We start from the raw sequence: 21004 nt of genomic DNA, 5'->3' as shown, positions 1-21004 counted from the left end.
TGTGGCAAATCCTCCATTTTTTCCACTCCTGTTTTTAGAAAACTTCTCTTAGACTCAACCAATGTTAGCTCTGATAAATATATACATATATTTCTGCATGGTGGATGCATTTGCGGCACTTGTTTGACCTACAGGGACGTAGCGACAGTAACCAGAGTTTCGTCGGTCAAGGAAAAACGGGGAATTTGGCCCCTGACGACCGAGGCGATCTCTGCTTTGATTCGCGGGCCGACGGCGCTCAGGCCGTGCCAGAAAGACGGGAGGAATATCTCCACTGGCACCTACGAAGCTTAACGCCTGTCATGAGCCAACTTTTTTTTTTTTTTCTTTCGCAAGGAACTGTGCCACCCGCCGAGGGCCTCCCGGGCCTGAGTCACTGGCTCGGCTTGCGTGTTTTCCTTGGCACCGGCATCGGCAGAACCTGCTCTTGAGGTAGAAAACTAATTATACTTCTGAAAGTATTTGCATTCCATCGCCGTGACGACACGGCACAGGTCAGGCCAGGGGAAAAGACGCAGAAAACACAACGTCAACAGTCTTTTGTAACACTTTCAAATGTCGCCGTCCATTTTCCGAAAACCGTATTTGACGCTTTCAGTTCGACGATGACAGCGGGGTTTAAGTACTGATTCAGGATTGTCATGATTTACATTTAATACGTCAATTTGCCGAGTGTAATAACGAGCGTGTTGACACAAAACCCTCAGCTGCACGTTGATGCGTTCCTGCAGACCTGACAGCGGCTCATGCCTCTGCATGTAGGCCCGCGGCCCCGAGAGGCGCTCCGCCGTTCCCGCCTGCCAGTCACGGCGTTCCCAAGCAGGATTGAGAAAGCGGCTGCGCCCCGCAGAGGAACAATGCGGCGATGACAGAAGGGCGGGAGGACGAGCGGCGCTCTACATACCTGGAAGAGGGGTTTTGCCTGGCTCATTGTTACTCGGACTTCCTGACTGCTGCGAGTCTGCGGACACACACAGAGAGAAGGGCGGGGAGTTAGTGGTGAGAAATACAAAAAACCTTCGAAGTAATCTAGAGGTTTGTGTCCTGAAAAAAACCCCCTCATTAATTGCATTTTGTCACATTGGAACCATAATTTTGACATGTAAAGAAAACAAAGTGTTTAATTTAATCTCAGTATTAATCCAGTTGTTCAGTGAAGGCCTGATAGAAAACATTAGTGAACAAAAAGCGTCGTGAACAGCGATGCTTTTAGCTAGCGCAGGGAGAAGCAGCATTCTAGCTAACAGGACAAACATCAGAGAAACAGCTTGAGAGGACCATGGCGACTCTGGAGGAGCTGCAGAGATAAACAGCTCAGGTGTGAGAAAGAAGGTCAGGGTTCAAATCCCATCATCAAGACTAAAAAAACACAAAACCCTCCTAAGTGTTTTTGGTCTAATTTCTTAGTACACTTGAAACGAGACAAAACTAACTTAAGAGTAACTGTTCAGCAAGATATAAAAGCTTGTTTTAAGGATGTAATTAAGTTTGCACAGTGGAAAATTAACTGTTTTCTTTAATATTGATGAAAAAGTGCTACTTCCACTGGAAGATTATTTCACTAATAACATGGGGAAAATATGCTGCTATAGGTGAAATAATCTGCCAGTGAAGCAAGGACTTACTGAGTATGTTTATGACGTAAACAAGCTTCTATGTTACCTGCACATTAGTTTTGTCTCATTTCAACTGTACTAAGATGTTTTTGTAATGGGAACGAGACAAAAATACTTATTTTTGCAGCGAAAAAAGTCAGGAAGATTTATCTGTGTGACTCATGTAGTTGGTCACAAAAATCGAATGTTTTCTTCAGACAAAACTACCTGTGGCTTTGAACAGGCAAAATAATAATCGGTGGCGATAAAATGGTATACTAATATACTAAGTAGGTCACTTCTGAAACAAAAGGTGTCAGAGTAAAAGATGCTAAATACAAATACACACCACACTTTTAAGATCTGTAAGCATGAGTGATTTTTCTTCCACTTTTTCAGATAAAAACCTGCAGCTGTCATGAAACCTTCACCGATCTTCTCACTTTGAATGAACTCAAGGTGAGAAAGCGAAGGTTTTTCCGTATTGATTGTACCAGTGCACCCGCAGCAGAGTCAAACAAGTCAGCTTTGTTTGAACAGTATTATCATTAATGGGAGAGCAAACTGAGGCGGGGAGCTCGGCGTCTGACGCAGGATGGGCCTGGACGCTTCTTGTTCTGCGCGTCATTTTTCACAGCGGCTGGAGGAGAGTCTGAGGGGCTTCAGGGGAGCCGGGATTCACAATGTGTTCGGCCCCGCTGTGCAAGGTACAAGCAGAGAACATGAGAAGGAAAAAAAACAAACAAAAAAGGCGAGAGAGGACAGGGAGGGCAGGGGAAACACAAGGAAACATGAGTTGAATTCTTTCCACCGGCTACAGGATTTGCTGCGTCTGACGTCCTTTAGTGGGAAGCAGGGAAATATACGATTCTTCTATAGTTCCCGGTCAATTTCGGACAAGTACCGGGATCTTTCTGCTCTTTATGTGACGCGGCACAAAAGTTGTAAAAGTTCAGAATCGGAGATATAAATCGGCGTATACGGCGACGGTGACTCAGCCCGAGAGAGGCCTTGAACTCGGACGGAGTCGTGCCAGGCGGTTAATGGCAGCAGCGTCTGAGCGACGATTCAAACTGGCCGGGGCCCACACATGGCCCCCGAGACAGAATGGGAACCAGAAGGGAGATTATCATCTACACCTTCAACATGTGACGGATCTAACATGAGAAGGAGAGAGGGAGAGACGGTGAACTCAGATACCCTCGCCTTTGCAAAAACAGTCGTTTTCCTGTTGCGGCTCCTATGAGCTGTGTTACAGAGAGGAAAAATAAAAAAAAAATTTAAAAAAGAGAGAGGACGGAGGGGAAAGGAGAGCGGGTTAGTGGGGAGAGGGGGAATCCAAAAAGATTTATTCCTTTCTTGTTCTCTCTTCGTGTCGCTTTCCCGCTCTGTCTTGTTCCCCTGCTCCTAAATTTGACTATTAAACAGCACTGCAAAAACAGAATGTTCTTGGCTGGAGCTCAACAATGACAAAGTGGGGAGGGTGAGGAGGACCATACATTAAGAAGAAAAAAAATCCTCTATTTTCAGTATACTTAGCCTTAAAAACAAATGACTAATCTACAAATTGGAGCCTTGAAACATATGAGGCTTCAAAAAAATTAAAGAAGGCATTTGAATTGGGCATTTTTCATTCAAAACACATTAAAATCGGGAGGTTTTACACTGTAAAACGTGACTTTTGACCATTGGTTTTATACCTCGACATTTCAAATGTTTCAATCAATAGATAATGCATTTAAAATTGATTATGTTGAGCTTAACCAAACAACTTTCGAATCCCAGAAACTTATTACTAATCCAATGTTCCTTGAATAACTTAAAAACACAAACAATGAAGTAAAAAAAGGCTTTCCTAGACTTTATTTTATAGGAATTAATAAATTGTTTCAGAGATTTTCACTTTTGTCAGCGTGACGTTTCGCTCCTGCAATTAATTATCATACATGATTTTTAAGCTTTTTCTAGCAGTAATTTATTTAAATTGTCACATTTTTTTCCTTACAAAATATAAAAGTAAATCAATAACATCAAATAAAAGTAGCAATGCGAATGGGCTGAGAAGCTGCATCCAGAAAATTGTGGGAAGGGCTCCATTGTAAATCTGGTAAAACTAAGGAGAACTAAATCATCAAATTTACCAAAAGATTAGGCGTCTTAGACACTAAAATCTGCGCAAGTTGTTCACTTCGCGCTCAGAGCGGTTGTCAGCCAAATAATATCTGACGTTTTGCATCAATAAATCGAGAGTTGCTGCACGGAGACGTGGTGTGTGAAGGAGCTTTGGTGGGCAAGTGGAGGTTTGTGTGGATTTACTGTAGCACATGTCCATAAAGTGATTGCAGGGAACTTGGTGCGCCCGCCCCTCGCCTCCCCTCCGCCCTCCCCCCGTCTCTATTCCACTTTCAGAGTCATCCATCAGTCTAGTTACGACTGCCAACTCCATGCCTCCTCCCCGGGAGCCGCGCAGAGGGAGCGACGCAGGCGGGCGGAGAGAAAAGCGCAGCGGCGAGGTAAAGAGAGGTGGAGCAGAAGGTGGGAGACGGGGGGACGCTCCGGCTCGGTTCGATCAGATCAGAGTTTTCTGCTTTTTGTTTGTGCTTTTCTCATCTTCTCCTGCTTCTCTGTGAGCCGAACAGGCAGGCATGACAAAAAGAGCAGATGGTCGCAGCAATTAGAGATCGCAGGCGGCATCTTCCAGCATGAGGCCCCGCTGTAGCACCAGGAGAGACCACCTGGATGACTCAAGGTGGGATGCAAGCATATGGCACATCTGCCAGGCCTGCGCCGGAGCCGGGAACACCTCCCCTATTGCATTACATTTTACCTTTGACCCAAGAAGGGCAGCGTCGGGCTCTCTGGGTTTTTTTTACCCCCTTGGTGACACTCAAGTGTTTTTTTGGCTAAAAATCAGCTTCCTGCCACAGTCCAGTTACATGTCCAGGTCAATGTATTAGAATCAAAAGGTTAATTTCTGTCATAATTAGGTTGAAAAAGTGAAAGGAGAAATTTGCAAAATACTCTCTTCTGGATAAAAGTATCGGCTCCCTTACATATTTTCTCCAGGTTTTTACTGAAAGGTTGCAAATAATGCCCAAGAAAAGCATAAAACACAAAAGACAAGGAAACTGTTTATAAATAAATCATATATTAAAGTAAAGCAGTCAACCAAAAAAACCTGTTCCGCTGTGAAAACTTAATTACCTCCCGCATCTAGGAACTGGTGTGAGCCTTAGCAGAAACGACTCACATCAAGTGTTTTCATTTGCTGTTAATGAATCTGAGCAGCCCAGTTAACGTCATGCATCTCCATCAAACTTCAGGCCACACTTTGACTAGACCACTGCAAACCCTTCATGCTGTTTTCTTTTAGTCTTTCAGCCCAAGTGCACTTAAGCTTGAGATCAAAAAGTGAACTCTTTACAAATTGAACACAATTCAATGCTCCATCAATAATGGCAGTAATGTACCTCCATATCACACTGCAACCACCCTGTTTAGCTACAGGTATGAGAATATCGATTTAAAATGCTGTCGGGACAGAAACCTTACAAAATGTCCCACTTTTTCCTTCTTGTTTGGGAAACATGAGACGAACTTTGCGTTCTTTTTCACCAGTATTACTTTAAGCCTTGGCGCTCCAACAAATATGCCATTTTTTCTATCTTTCCTGTTGTTGAATCGTGAACTCGGACCTTAACCGAGCCATGTAAGGCCTTCAGTTCTTCAGATGTTGTTCTGTTGCGATCTCCTGAATGAGCCTGAATTATCTTGCAGTAATATGAGTTTATTTCCAACCACTGCTTCATGTTTTCTCCATTTGGCTCCAACTGCGGCTCAGAAATGACTCTGTAACCCTAAAAGATGTAAAAGATTTCATCTGTTTAAGTTACTTTTTGGGCCAAACTGGTTCTGTTTTGGCGAACTATAGATTCTGGTGGGTTTTTGCAGCATTTTTCTACTTAATAAGTAAAAAAAACAAAAAACATAATTCCAGAAATAGCTTTTGTTTGTATTTACTCAGGTTATCTTTGACATAAAAATATGAAACAATCTTTTACAATACTGATCTAAATGAACTTTTATGATTTATTTAGAGGCGCCTTTTGTTTGTTTTAAATATAAAACACAAAATGTAAATTTTTTATTTATTTATATAAGGTTGCTCATATATAGTACAGTGGAGTACTGGGTTATTAGGGGCCCGGCTATCTGCATCTAAAAAGGTGTCCTGTGCAGAGGTCCAGCCGATCTGATAGTCTTCAAATAAACAGTAGAGTAACCTGTAAATAAACAGTTGCGGTCGAGGAGCCTCAGCTTTGCCCTGGGAGCTTGGCAAGGCCAGACGCCACACACACACACACCCACACACAGTCACACACCCCCGCGCACGCCCACACACACACACACACACATACACACATTTGCTCTTTTCCAAAAACAACATTTCTTGGCACCCTCCTTCCCCCCGCCACTTGTTTAAATAAACAAACCGGTTCACGAAGGAAGGGGAGAAACAGCACAGCGTTTGAACCAGATTATCTGCTGTTACTCAGCAATAAAAAAAAAATAAAAATAAAAAAAAAGAGAGAGAGAAGGGGTGGGGGAAAAAAAGCAGCAGCAGAAGGGGCTTGTGGGTATTTTTGGATGTGTCCACGAGTTCTTACACCTTCTTGTCCGGTGGGATACTTATCATACCACTGTAACGATTAGGGCAATTAGCGGTAATGGCAACAGAAATCTGGCTCGGCAAGAAAGTTTCTGAGTGCTTATGAGGTTTTCTCCACACCCAAGTGTGTTACTCGCCTGGATTTTATAATCACTAAAACACTCACACACTCTGGCTCCAAACCACCCTCCTCCTCAATTTCTGGCACCGTACCCATTCTGTTCCCACTAAGTCGTGGAACACATATGCACACACACACACACACACCCCAACACAAGCACGCATATGAAGAGACTGTGGGTTAAATTGGCCACATAGTTTGGGAAACTTTCTCTCCTTCTTCTTGCTATATTTTTTTTTTCCTCCTTCTTCTCTGATGGCGGCGGTGCGAGTTTTTGCAGCCCGCAAACACTTTGCAGACACGTTCAGAAACAGCGACGCACGCACGCGCTCGCTCGCTCGGGCCCCACGCACGCCCTGCAGATGCATACCGCTGTCGACATTTCAGGAGGAGAAGCCTGTCTGGCAGCCATTTTATATGCCGAGCAGGGTTCTGTGCACATGTATAGCGCTCTGGCTGCCAGAGGCGCGGGTCCCGAGCCAAGATGCATTTCAGCAGCCCCGGGGAGGCGGGAGGCGCGGTGGAGGGAGAGAGCGGGGTGGACGACTCCCGGAGAAGCAGGGAGAAAAATATCCACCTAATTACGGAGCGTCTCTGATGCGTAATGTTTCGACAATACATCTGCTCCTGAGTAAATATTTGAGGTGGCCAAACAGACTTTCTCCTCTTCCGGAAAGTTTGTCCTTCCTTGGAAACCTGCAGGCGTGAGCACGTGTGCAGCAGGGCCGCGCCGCTCCCTGACTGTACATGTGCTGGTATGTAATGTAATGTAATGTGTGTGTGTGTGTGTTTGTCTCATGTCCTCTCGTGCTCCTGGTTTCTATCATTCACAGCTTGGAGGATGACCTCACAGCGCTCAGGCTGGCTTCCAGGCAGCCAGCAGAACCTGCTCCCTTCTCCCAGATCCCTCTTTCTTCTCCTCGCTATCTGCCTATCGCTGTCCCCGCGCCTGCAACTGTATCCCGACTCCATTGTATCTTTTTCACATGCCAACATCTACTATTCAGGGTATCCTATCTGGCGAAGAGCTCAAGCTACATCTTCTTTTTTTCCTCCTTAATTTTCAGACCCTATCTGCTTTTTTTCCCCTTTAAGGTTTCCATCTGTTTTGGTGACCCCCCCCCTTCCCTCCTTCGTTTGCCGCCTTTATTAAACGACCCCCCGTCCCTCTCTCATTCTATCTCTTTGTCTCTCTATCTCTGTCTTTTCTCCCTCCCTCGCGCTTTGTTGTCTAAACAAAGTGGCCTTTATCAGGATGAGCTGCAACCCAAACAAGCCCAACAAAAGATATGGGCGAGAAAATCTGCCCGCAGAAGAGGGGAGGATCTTATCGTGCCAGCCTTTGTGTGCCAGCCTGCCAACTGGCGATGCCCCCCGCCGCCGCCAACCCCTCCCCAAATCTCACACACACACATTAATATGCCAAATTTTGGCATCGCCGCAACGAGCTGGCACCTGACCTGGCCGAAAGGAAAGCAGGGGTGACGGGAAGACGAACCGTTCGACGGAGGGGGCGCCATCTTTGAGATGGTGCTCTCCCGACGAGCGATAAATCAAGAACCGAGGAGCAGAATGCGCCGCAGACACGCCGTTTCCACTTTACGGTAGAGAGTCACCGCTCAGGCTTGCGCTGGACCCGATACCGAGTTCCAGTTTTCTGTCACCACAAAGTGGGACGGATGCCATCTCTCCTAATCAGACCAGAAGACATGCGGCTACACATGTCGCTACTGGTGAAATAAATAATAAATAAACCGAACAGACCACAAAAGAGAAAACAACGCTGCAGGTTCTTTCTGTATCAGTGTTGTGTGAGGGACTATTGCAGAGTCAAAGATCCAGCAACTTTTTACCCGGCGGTGTTTTCTAAACTTCTGAGTTTCGACTGCATTGAACCATTTCTGGGTTTGCAAAAGTCAAGTTATCACAAACGCTTGATTGAAGCGTTTGTTGCTGCTAAAGTCGGTCTAACCAGTTACTAGGTTAAGGGAGCAATCGCAATTTTTTTCCAGGGTCATGTACATTTAAATTTTTTACTCCCTTAATAATGAAATACTTCATCTAAAAACTGCAGTTTGTGCTGACTTGTGTCGCCTTCGACTAACATTTAAATTGGCTTGACGTTCACTGAAACACTGAAGTGTGACAAATATGCCTAAAAATATGAAATCAGGAATCGGGAAAACACTTTTTTACATGTGACTGGATTTGTCTGAACTAAATTTGGATGGAACTCGGCCCATTTGTCTTGATATTTGTTGAAATGTGATGCTACATTAGTAAGACTGAATTTGTCTTACTAACTGAACTTAAATGACGACATTTGCAGATCTGTTTATAAACCCCGACTCATCTATCAACATCTCCGGCTCGAGTTTATAATTTCAGATCGTCCCGTTCTCAGGCGATGTTGGAAATCATGATTTGAGACACTGAACAGTGACTGAATGGTTTGTAAACTATGCTAATATGTTATTATTTTTGAACAGCTTTTGACCCTAGTGACCTTTGACAGGTAATAGGGCTTAGAAAGAAGAGAAAGACGTGCAGCAAATGGCCCGAGACTAGGAATTAAACCCAGGACACCTGAGTTGACGGCACAACTAACTGAACCACCCAGTGCCCAAATATACTGATATTTAAAAAGATTATTTCCCCATCTTCTGTGTAAATATCACTGGTATTCAGCATTTACATTCACATTTTTTCAGCCGAACTTGAAAAGTCATTTGTAGCTCTGAATATCTGCTGCTTGAAGGGCTGTGTTTAAATCCTGTCCGCAGTGTCGGTGGGAGCATTAACGAACACGATTGGCATTTATAAACTGAACTGATGATAAAAAAAAAAAAATCTGAAGATCATTGTCATATCCTGTGATTAGACATCACTGTTGTTGCAGAAGGTGTTTATGAATCCTGACTGCTGTTAAAAAGAGAGTTTATGAGCTCTACTGACGAGCCGGCGACAGAAAACTTGATTTGTCGGCTGCGATCCTCTGCAGAAATTCAAAACACAATAGAGGGAGGTTTAAACATTTACCGGAGGAGACGATGATAACTTGAGAGCTCTGAACCTGTGGACAAACTGGTTCTTCGCTTTTGATTTTAATAGTACAGTTAGGGATGCGCTTTGTGCCAAAGACAGAAACATCTTGACGTTGAAACTCTCTGCACAGGCAGAAGAAAATAGCAGAAATCTTAAGTCATCTCCAACTTCGCTTCACACTCTGTGACACCATAATGATTATCTCATAATTGGAACAAGGGAGGCATTTCTTATTGGCCCTACAGCGGCAGCTGAAAGCCTCCCTATCAAGTAACCGCTGGCAGGTAGAGAAAACCGCAAACACATGGATGAACGTGACAAAAAGGAGGAAAAAAAGGTGACAAGGGGCAAAGTTGAAACGTCTGCACAAACAATTAAATGTTGCGCTCGTTTCTTTAAGGCGCACTCAAGACTCTGCACGTCTGTCAGGGTTTGAAGACGAGGGGAATCAAGTGGGATCCCGGCCCAGACGGGAACAATGAGGACCCGAGCAGAGCGCTGTGTGTGAGCGCGGTCGACTGTGCGTGACCCAGCTCACTTGTATCTCTCGGCGTCCATGTTGGTCCCGCCGACAAGAGCACGCTCAGTGTCAGTGTGTGCGTTTGTTTCTAATCACCGCATACTAATGCGGGCGAAGAGCGGGCCCTCTTTCTTCTTTCCTCCGCCGAGTCTCCATGCCTTCTCCTCCGTAAACTCTCACGGCAGTGAAAAGAGGCGAGCGTTTTAACTGAGCCAGGAGGACAACAGGCTCCTCATTGAGGTCACCAAGCAGCACGGATGGGGAGGGAGCTCATTCTGCGGCGAGTGGGCCCCGAATGGCACGCTGAATGGCCCGGCAGATCATTAGCCACACCGGCCCCGAGGATGAGGACTGGGGGAAAAAACCTGGCCAGGACAAAGCCGGGAAACCAAGGATGCAGATGAGGGTTAATCCACCCAAATTCAACTTCCCCACCTTTTTCAATTCAGGATGTAAAGTTTACCCACCTCTGAGCAGATGCGCGCATCGTTTGCGCCGGCGCTCAAAGGCAGCTTCCATTCATGTAGTCATGCCACATTTGCGCATTAAACGTACACGCAGTGACATACAGAACACGTGTGCGCACACGGAGGCACGCACCGGGCGCCCCGCAGAGAGCCGCAGTGCGCGGCGCGGGGCGGTCGGCGAGCGGGCTGCAGACAAACCGCAGCGACACAACGCGACACAGTGGCTCATCTGTCTGATGAAAAATGAGCAGGCTGGTCTCCAGTCAGCACACCGCGCCCCCCGCTTAATGTTTCCACCTCCTCCCGCTCCCGCTATGTTTGCCCTTTTCTCACAATGTGGTCTTTCCTTTAGCTTATTTATTACACTCCTTTCTTTTTTCCCCTTTCTGTTCCTGTCACTTTGCTCTCAGCTTGTTGCCCCAACTGGGCGATCTTTCACAAGAACCTGACGACCGTATTAAAGGGGGGGCAGTGGGGGGCTCCTTTTATTAATATTATGCCTTCAGTTCTAAAGCTTTATTGTTCAAGCTACTTTAAATTATTGTTTTCCTCACTATGCTTGAATCCCATCGGCTTATGACTCCAAATAAGACTTTTTAAAACCTAACATTGGACTTATTTAATATTTTTACAAGCAACATTTCTGTTTAGTAGGACACTAACACCCACACGGTAGAGTTAAACTTTTATTTTATGCATATTTTTTAAAAACATATCTAGTATTTCTAGCAATAAAATGTAAGTTTATAAAGTTTTATGATTGCAACTTTTAAATAACATTTTTTTTGGAATATATCTGAATGGTGAGTCAAGTTTTTTGGCTTAACTATGTATATTGTAAATATTACACATTTTTAAATGTATTTCATCAGAAACAACATAAAAAATCTTACATTTAGATAAAAGCAATCATTGTGCCAAGCATATAGACCCTCTAGCAGAAAACTAATTTGCAGACTCAGCTTTATGTTAAAGCAGCAATAACACTAAACTTAAGCCAAGCAACTTTTCAGATGCTTATAGTGACTTTTTTCAAAAAAGCAACTAGTCACAAATCTAGCAACTTTTTCTTTTTTTTGTTACTGGACGATGAAAGCAACAATAAAACTGCAGTATCTGTCCAGACTGAGCGAGGAGCGAGAGTTGCTGTAAGCCTCCATCGCTTCCTCAGCGCGGCAATCAGTCTCACACAGACGTCCTGCAAATAAATCACACATGTGAAAAGTTTAGAAATGCTATTGATCAATGTGTGTCTAAGTGAAATGATTTTATACCCAAACGCTGGGCTGAGTGACAAAAACGTCAACCAAGCTGTATCGTTTTGACCAATAGGAAAATTCATCTACCACTGTCACCGTTCGATCCCACAGAAGGCAGCACCGAGACGGTTTAAGGCCAGACAATGTAGAATTAGCCCTTTATGACCTAAGCTACAAATCTCCGCCTGGATATTTGTACGCAGTTCTTTAAATGTCCGGTAAGTAAATATATATTTGCCCATTTATCAATAACAACTGGAACTTTCAGCATCTACCAACTTATTTTCACAATTTACGGTCAATAAAAAGAGCAGCCCTCAGATTAATTTCACTTCCTGCTACAGTGGGGGTGAAATTACCGTCACAACTTGATATTGCGCTGGAAAGCGCAACGTCTCCCCTTTCAGAAACCGTTGGGATTTTTCAGCGCAACGTGTGGCAGAACTATGGTACCGCAAATTTGGCTGTGTCGCCGACACGTTTAGAACTTATAGGGCTTTAAATACATTTATACTAAAAAAATGACACAATTTGCATAGAAACATAAAAGTAGTCCTCTTGAGTCTTGAGGACCAACTTAAGACAGTTCAAATGCAAGAATTTCATGTTTAGCTACCTTTTAAAGTAATAATAGCATAAAGATACTGTTTTAATTCTCACCAAAGCTGAGAAGGGGCTTAAAGTGTTGCATTTTCCAGATTTTATGATGATGCCACTTTGTTGGATTTAAATATTCCTGCTTCGCTTAGAGCGAGCTGAGAAAAAAATCAGGTTTTTCTAATTTAAAGGGCAGCCTTTACAGGGACATGTGTTTTTGTCAAACAAAAGAAGTTACGATTCATTTTTTTACAATTTGACGCTTAAAATTTAACTTGAAAATTCAACTCAACATCTATAACTTGACTGCAAACAAAACAAAAACTACAGACAGTTTTGGTGCAATTTGAGAAAGAACTTTTCATAGAAACAGAAATGCAGTGGTCCGTAAATGGAACCCTGTGGTACACCTAATTTGCAGTTTTGAAAGGTTGATCCGACACTGTCAACTTTAAATCATCGTACTCAGGACTAAACGGATGCATAACTTGTGAGAAATTTAACTTTTAATTAAATTTTATAGAATCTATCTAAATCCTCCAGTAATTCCCTGGTTTTGAATGTAATAACTGCGTGCGCACGTTAATCCGTCTTTACGTTTTCCAGGAGTGAGCGACTGAAGTGTGGTCTCACCATTCACACGTTCAGTCTGCGTCTTGTCTGGCCCGTGAGAAAAAAAGAGGAACTTTGCATCTGTGTTGAAACAAAAGCCCCATCAACAGCCAGACTTGCATCTTTTTTTTTTTTTTCTTCCTCTTTCTCTTTTTTTTCAGTATGCACCAAACAAACAATTAGCTTTGTTGCAGTGTAATTGACTGGCAGGACCGGCTGGCATTTACATTCGCCCGCTGTTGCCACCCTGCCATTCGGCGGGCCTGGATGAAAGGGAGTAAGGTCCGTACGAGGGTGCGAGGTTGGCCACGTCTCTCTTACTTCCAAGCATTTTTTTTTCTCCCCTGGTGGCAAACTTCCAAGCAGGAGCATTTCTTTTTTTTTTTAAGGGAGAAGGGAAAGGCGGGTGGAGTGAGGACGAGACTATGGATTTAATTATGCATGCGTGTTTTCCCATTCATTGTAGCGGTGGGAAGGAGCAATGGCGAGGGGTGTAACGCGGGTTGGTAGAAGGGGTGCAGAGGGGGCAGACCAATGACATTCCGTCGATGTAGTCCTCCTCCTACACACAAACACACACATACAGGCAGCAGTCTGGGAGCGAGCCGCTATAGGCTAATGAGGTGACACTCACCGTCTGGAGACCAGCCAAAACAGTCCATTAACTCCTAGCCAGTAGTTAAGAGGAGAAGAAGGAGAAAGGTGGAGGAAGGGAGGGGACAAGAGGAGGCAGATGAGGGAGTGGGCAAATGGGTGAGGTAGGTGGCTAGATGATGGTGGGAGGAGTTTAAGGGGGGGGGACTGGAGTCTCAGGATGTGAGAGTGGGGGGTATTCCTGCAGTTTTGTAGTTGTGAATGAATCAGTGGGGTGGCTGAAAGCAGGGAGGGGGCTTTGCACGAGCGTTCACTGCTGGCGATTATGCTCTGAGGAGATTTGTGTGTGGGTAGCAACGAATGAGAGAGGACGGCGGAGAGAGATCCAAACCCACCCCCTCGTCCCGACCCGTACCCCCCCGCCCAGTCAGCGAGACAGACCTTTGACAGAGGAGCTCTGTGATTCGCCTCTTTCATCTTCAGAGAAACCCCCCTGTCCAGTCGGATAATTATGAGACAAATGCACCGGACCCCCGCTGCTTGAGTGGCAATGGGCATTGGAGGCCAGAAACACAGAGAGAGGGTTCAGACCTGCACGTCTCGACTGGTCCGGAGGGAGGGGGGACAGAAGGAATGAGGGATGGCGAGAAGAGAGGGGGGATATTTGGGGTCTGGGAATTTCCCCCCTCTCCCAGGAGAGACAAGTTGGTCCGCAGATCATAGATCAGGGGCAAACCGGTGGCGATGCTAACAAGGACAACAGGACTTTCACTGAATACTTTACGCAGCCTCTTTGGATACAAAATGCATGAAATAAATATGGTTTACAAACACCCAGTTCCATGCAAAAGTATTAAACCACACAGACTTTGTATTCAAGTACACAGACTTTCTTGGACTCTTTCTGGTATTTTAAAACTCTTTGGGAATTTCCTTATTTTGGCTAAAATACAATTTTAGGTCTATATAGCTGGTTTTTATTAAATATTACCACAAATAAACTGGAGCAAATTGTGAATTTGTGAGTGAAATCAGTAACATAGAGCCTAAACATTCCAGTTTAAAAGCCTGTTGCTTAGCTGCCTGGTATGCTTTGAAACATCACTGATTCATCCCTTTGGTTTAGGAGACGTTTTGAGCATAAACTGACAGCTAAGTCAAACTTCAAATGCATTTTGTCTCCTTACAACAAACAGGAAGAGAGTGAAAAAGAAGCCAAAGTCGAGAGAAGACCTTTAGAAACCCTGATATCTAAACCGCTTTAAAAGACAACAAGAGATTCAAAGCAAAATATCAAAATCTTGGGGATGCCTCAAGATTGTTGCACCGCAATGACTCTTTAATATATAAAACAACATATTAATAAGCGTTTAAGTTGGAAAGGACTCAGCCCAGAAGGTGTTCAGTGTGTTTAATTGTGCTTTGGTTGGCACTGATAAGAAGGAATGGTTAGCCAAGGCTGCTTTATCTACAACTTTATCTCACACCAGTCACAAGTCCCGATAGCTTTCAACAAGCATGTCTGCAGAAATGCAACTGTAGATCATTTGAAATTATACTGAAAATCAATGATGGCAATCCATTTAATCACTTTAGCTCCTCATTTCCTGGGGGGCTCTGGTGTCTGGTGTAACTTTGAAAGGGTGAAAGGTTGGGTACACCCTGGACAGATTGTCAATGCAAAACAGGGTTCAAAAAGTGCAACTTTTTGGGGGGAACAAACACCATGTAGAAAGGATTCAACCTCAGGACCTTCTTGCTGAAAGGCAACACCACTAACACACCATCAGCACACAGCCTGCATTCTGGAGTTGAATAAACACTGAACTAAGAACAGTGGAAAGACAGTTTGTTAGTAGCTTTCACTTATAGCTGCAGACGAAAATCCCTTTAGATTACGGGCCAAGTTCAAAGACAAGGTCTGATAGCTTGTGCTTGCGTCACACTGGATCTGATCAACCTCCGCCTGTGATGTGTCACTGATTGTCAAAGCTCACGACTGTGTCAAGCCTCAGCCAAGAGGACTTCCCACTGGCCACGACTGGGCGCTCCCACTCAGGGCAAAAAAAAAAAAAAAAAATGGCTCTCCTCCAGCTGGGCTTGAGGCCACCGAGGATCCCTGCCACCCATCGCCGCTGTTTGCGCTCTCAGAGCCGTGCCAAGCGGGCGGCACACAAACACACACGCCCACGCACACCTTTAAGCTTGGCTACATGGAAGGAATTATGCGATCGTAGAACGCCACCACATCTAAGACCAAATCTTGGCTCGAAACAGACAAAGAAAACAAAGCGTGCACTCATTCGGACAATTTTGCTGGCACTGCTTCTCTGGAACGGGATATAGACTGAAGAAGGAGGTGGAGGGGTTTGTGTGTGTGTGGGGGGGGGAATCAACCACAGAGTTTAATGTGTCATTACAAGCATAAAAACAGACTACTGACGTTGCCAACAGATGTCGAGCCAGTTTATTTTTGCCATTACAACTCCAGTAGGGAATGAAGCAGCAGGTGCAAATGGTGCTTTCTTCTTTACTATCCATGCTCCTGTGCTGCTGTATCATCATTTCTTCTCATTTAGTACGCAAACATGCATCAAGCTGGGTATCAAATCTCAATGCATTTACTGCTGACTTTATTCTACCAAGAACCGAAAGCAGGATATGAACTTTCGATCAGATCGTTCTGATTAATGCGCAATTTAATTTTCTTGCTGGTAAGAAAGCTGGTCTTAAAGTGCCTAATAATGTCCACATTTTCGCCCAACTCCTTACCTGGAAGGGTCCAGTAATGATGGAAAGCTGTGCTAACTCCTGAGGCTGTAAGCTGTTCAGCTGGTTGGTGGTTTAAAAGCCGGCTGCATGCCGCATGGCTAGTAAAACCCCTCCTTTCCTGTTAATGAGCCTGGAGACAGGGCTTTCAGAGGCCCCCGTCGGAGCTGGCCCAAATCAAAGCATTCGAGGGGAGAGAGGCTCTGGGGCAGGAGGGTTCATTCGGGGGGAGAGTGGAGCCTGGTGGTGTCTCCACTGGCACAAGACCCCTGAATGAAGTTTTTTTTTTTAAGGCAAACTCAAAGAGCGATTTCATGAAAACATCTGGAGTCCATGCACCAGGTAGATGCTTATTTGGTGAGTCTGATGCCAGTCGGTAATAAAACGGTGCCGTCAAGCAGATTCTAATGTAACCCAAGAAAGGCCGGTGGCTCTGTGCCTGTCATAAGGTCACGCCATTGGCAGTCCTCCAAAGACAGCAGAGCTCCTTCTTTCCTTGTGGATCCTCTGACTGACTGGAGACATCCTGGCAACAGCAACAAAGGTGTACAGTCAACAGACTGTGTCTTTCAACAAAATATCCCTCACTGCAAAAAGAAAGAGTATTCGCTTTTAGTTTGAAGGTTTTAATTAATGGTGGGCAATGGTGGGCACTGCTAACTAAACGCTAGCTGTGTGGAAGCAGAGCTGATGTGTACACAGTCTTTGCACGCTTCAAAATAGGAGCGTCGTTACAAAAGTCAACCGTTTTAAGTTTATTTAAGCCACAACTTTAACACGGATGTCGAAATGTATCCAACTGAAAGTTTACAAAACTGTCTAGTAAATTAGTGCTTTAGAAATTAGGGGAAGTTAAGTGTGCTAAGCGTTTTCAAAGCTAGAGTACTCTAAATGCTAAATGAAAAGTCAGCTCCACTATAAGCACATTAGCAGATTAGCAGGAGTGTGCCAACCACTGCATTTCATATATTAGTAAGTACCAGAAATGATCTGGTTTTGATCAGGATTTAAAAGTTTTCTCAACTGCCCTCAAGTGCATAAAACCACACAACAGAATCCATGCTACCATTACTTCATCCAAAATGGCAAAAACTAAGAGATGAAAAAATTGAAGTACACCCATGATTTAACGGCTTGCACAATTCTTGACGTTGGCTCTAGAATACTTCAGTCAACTAGTTCAACTCAATGGCTTCAAGACGCTCATGTTCTGTTGCTGCAAAACAAGCCGAAATCATCATTCCTCCACTACTGTAGCTGACAGGTGTTATGAAGAGTTAGCGCTGATATGCTGTGTTATGTTTTTTTTTTTTTTGTTCAGCCAAAACATCTCATTGTCTGATCAAAGTACATTGTTCTAGTCGTCTTTATGCAAATTTAAGCTGCCTGGTTTGTCTTCTAGAGAAAAGAGCAACATTTCTAAACAAGCAATTCTTGTCCAGCCTTTTCTAAGTACACTGTCGTGAACTTTCGAGATTTAACATGCTAAGCAAGACCTCCATAGTCGGAGACTGAGCTCTTGGGCTGTTGCTTGGTCTGACCTTTTGACATCTACCTCTGAGAAGATTCAACACCATCTTAAATGTCGACCTTCCAACTCTTTGGAAACAATTCCTATAAGGTGCAGAGCTGATGTCTTTCCAGCGTGGCATTGTGTTAGCGCACCAGCAAACTTTGATCAGCAGCACCTGACTCAAGATGTTCATATCTAAACGGGAGAAACTATATCCCACATTCATGGCAAAAAAAAAAAAAACTCAGACAACAAATCCACAAATCCTTTCTCTGCTACCAGGGCTTGATGGAGGGAAGTAACAACATGTGGTTTGGCTGCACAGCGCCAGCTTGCAGCGGGAAGAAGAGAAGCGCTAAATTAATTTCACATTTTGTTGTTTGGGAGTCATAAACAATGGCATCCACAGAGCAGGCCGCTGAATGGTTTGCTTGCAGGGTTTGAAAACATTACATCAGCAGCTTATTCCAGCCAGTTTAATGCCGCTGTCAAGGTGTTTCCACACAATGTGTTTAAAACAGTGTCACAGTATTATGTCGAGGGAGATTATGTAGGGGAAAAAATACATTCAAATTTGGTTAACAAAGGTAGCCATTCATAAGAACTTCTGACATTGCACAATGTTCAAAAGTGAAACTGTAATGAAAGGAGTGCAGAAGGCATGAAGATATGCCTGGTGGCTTTCCAGCCAACAACTTAAATGTGTTTGTTTTTACTTTATTTTCTTCTGGGTGGTTGCCAAAGAATTTAGGATGATGATCAACCCTTGCCAGGCAGGATTGTGTTCATTTCCATGTACCTTGCATTTTGCATATTGTTTTTTGTTGTTGGCCTGATAATGCTCGGATGAGAAGGGTTCTCTGTCCTAAATCTCGTTGTTCTGTTGCTGCTGCAGCTTTTTTCCCACGCGGCTCCCGAACTATAATCTCTTGAAATATTTGCACAGATGACGGCTGCGCTCGGCTGTTTTGACACAGAGCCGCATGAGCGAAGCCCAGCAGTCACTTTTTCCATCGGTTCGGGAACAGGAATTCCCCTCTTGCCGCTTTTCCTTGTAACAACCCCCACACCCCAATAAGCCTTCCTCCACTTCCTCAGTACGCTAAGATTTGTCCACTCGGAGACTCATCGTGGGGGATTTCACACCCGCCCTGCAGCCATCCTCCAACAATCAGAGAGAGTTGCTTTCACTTTATCGGAGATGCCAAGAGTTCACCCATGGAGATCAGGGGTTATGGGGGTTAGGGGGAGAGTGGGCGGGCTGCAGGATAGCTGAGGTAGTTCCTGTTCTGCCTTGGTTCAGCTCAGGAAGGCGAGCAGAGCTGACAGGAACGCTCTGTTTATGTTTCATGTTTCTGGGAGGATCATCTCTGAGCTTAAAGGAACAAATTCATGGAAAAGCTGCCCCCGTCTGAATTCCCCCCCAGGGATACTGGTTCAGCTGCATAAAAATATCCCACTGACCGTCTGCACAAACATCAATGTACCGCATGTCGATACTAGAACCCCCTGAAACGGCAAACGCTGCTGCACGTCTTCAGGCAAGTCTCTCAGCCAGCTCTGCACATGTAGGATGCTCAGGTTTCGGCACATTCTTCTTTGTAAACAAGCTCTGGCTCAATCAGACTGGACAGAAAGCAACTGGAAATGTTTAATTTTAATTTTTTTTGTTTGTTTGTTTTTGCAGATTCTTAATTGGATTGAGGTCTAGACTTTGACTGGACCATTGTAACCCGAATCTAATTTGATCTGTTGTAGCTCTGGCAGTATGTTTCCAGGACTTACAAAGGTCTAGGGTCAAGAAAAAGGCAGCTATCATCTCTGCAGATCCCACACATACTGGACACAAATTACCAGATTGATATCATGCATATTTACACTAAATCAATGTTGTCTCCAGCATATGTACACATTTACAACAAAGGAAAAACTTGTTTTTTGTTTTTGTTTTTTTGCCTTTTATATATTTTTGTGTTTTAAATGTCTTCATTGACAGCAGAAGTGAACCTAAGTCAAATTTCTTGATTGTGTGCAAAAACTTCTGATATTTCTGATTGTTATCCAGCTGCTTTTACAACTTCTACCAAATGTTCCTCCAGGATTGTCTCGTATTTGACTCCATCCATCTACGCATCGACTCGGCTAAGGAGAAACATCTCTACAGCATGATGCTGCCACCAACGTTTTCCAGTTTTTCACTGTTTTTCACTGTTTTTCACGTTTCATCACTTTAAGCAACTCATATTCTTTGCTACATGCCATGTGGAAAACCTCTTTTTAGTCATATTTTTTTTTTGCCAACAACGGCTTTCTACCTGAGCAGTGGATTTCTGTAGCTCATCCAGAGTTACCAAGGACCTGTTGGCTCCTTTCGATTAATCCTCTCCTTGCCTGTTCTTTCAGTTTAGGTGAACAGCCATTTCTTAGTAGGTTAACAGTGGCTCTATTAGAGGTTCCAAGTCTTGGATATTATTTTACGACTTAATTCTGCATTAAATTTCTCTACACCTTCATCTCCGGTCTGTCTAATGTGTGCTTCGGTCTACATGATTCTGTTTATTCTCTAATGTTCTCTAGAAAACCTCTCAGAGCAGCTGAATAAGATTAAATTTCACGCGTGGGGACTGTTTATTTATTAGGTGACTAAAGCAGGCAAGCTGTACTGGATTTTATTTAGGAATATTAGAGTAAAGGGTTTTTAACACTTGCTATTCGTAATAAATTTTGAAAACCAAGTTTTGTTCTCTTTCCACTTTCCACTAGTATGTGTTTATCTATCACATAAAATCATCCCATGAAAGCACACTGAGATTAGTGGCTGCAGAGCAAAAAAGTGTTAAAGAGTTCAAGAGGTGTGAAAACCTTTTACCTTCATTCATAGAAACAAACGGGCTTGTGAAGAAAAAAAAAAAAACGGACCTGAACTTAAAGGATCTCTGAGATTTCAAATCGTAATTGCACAGAATTTGATGCGCAATCTGTTTAAAGGTCATAAAAATAATCTCCTCGTCCTTGCCAGACTGTTGCATCATGGGAACTGGAAGGAACATCAAAGGGCCACCACTGGAGCAAACTCCAGTAATCCCCCTTCTGGCAAGCATCTACATATATACATGCGTCCTTGCCAAACTTTTTTTTTTCCCTCTCTCTCTCTCTCTGGGCTTGAACGTGCGTGTGCTTGTAGAAAACACTATCTCCTCGCTGACACTGACAGTCGCAGCTCTCGCAGAGGTTGGCAGCGCC

At 44.0% G+C, this 21004-nt stretch overlaps 1 protein-coding gene across 4 annotated transcripts in view; it reads right to left on the bottom strand.

The window, feature by feature from the left end:
• Window positions 1–21004, bottom strand: part of nfib (nuclear factor I B) — a 90209-nt gene that overhangs the window by 33489 nt on the left and 35716 nt on the right. For all 4 annotated transcript variants that reach the window (XM_023346448.1, XM_005799587.3, XM_023346449.1 and 1 more), the window contains exon 3: window positions 905–961. In XM_023346448.1, coding sequence (XP_023202216.1) covers window positions 905–961 — 57 coding nt within the window. The remainder of the gene's footprint in view (window positions 1–904; window positions 962–21004) is intronic.

Source organism: Xiphophorus maculatus, chromosome 14 (assembly GCF_002775205.1).
Source record: "Xiphophorus maculatus strain JP 163 A chromosome 14, X_maculatus-5.0-male, whole genome shotgun sequence".
Classification (NCBI taxonomy): Eukaryota; Metazoa; Chordata; class Actinopteri; order Cyprinodontiformes; family Poeciliidae; genus Xiphophorus; species Xiphophorus maculatus.
This window is presented reverse-complemented; position numbering and strand designations above follow the sequence as displayed.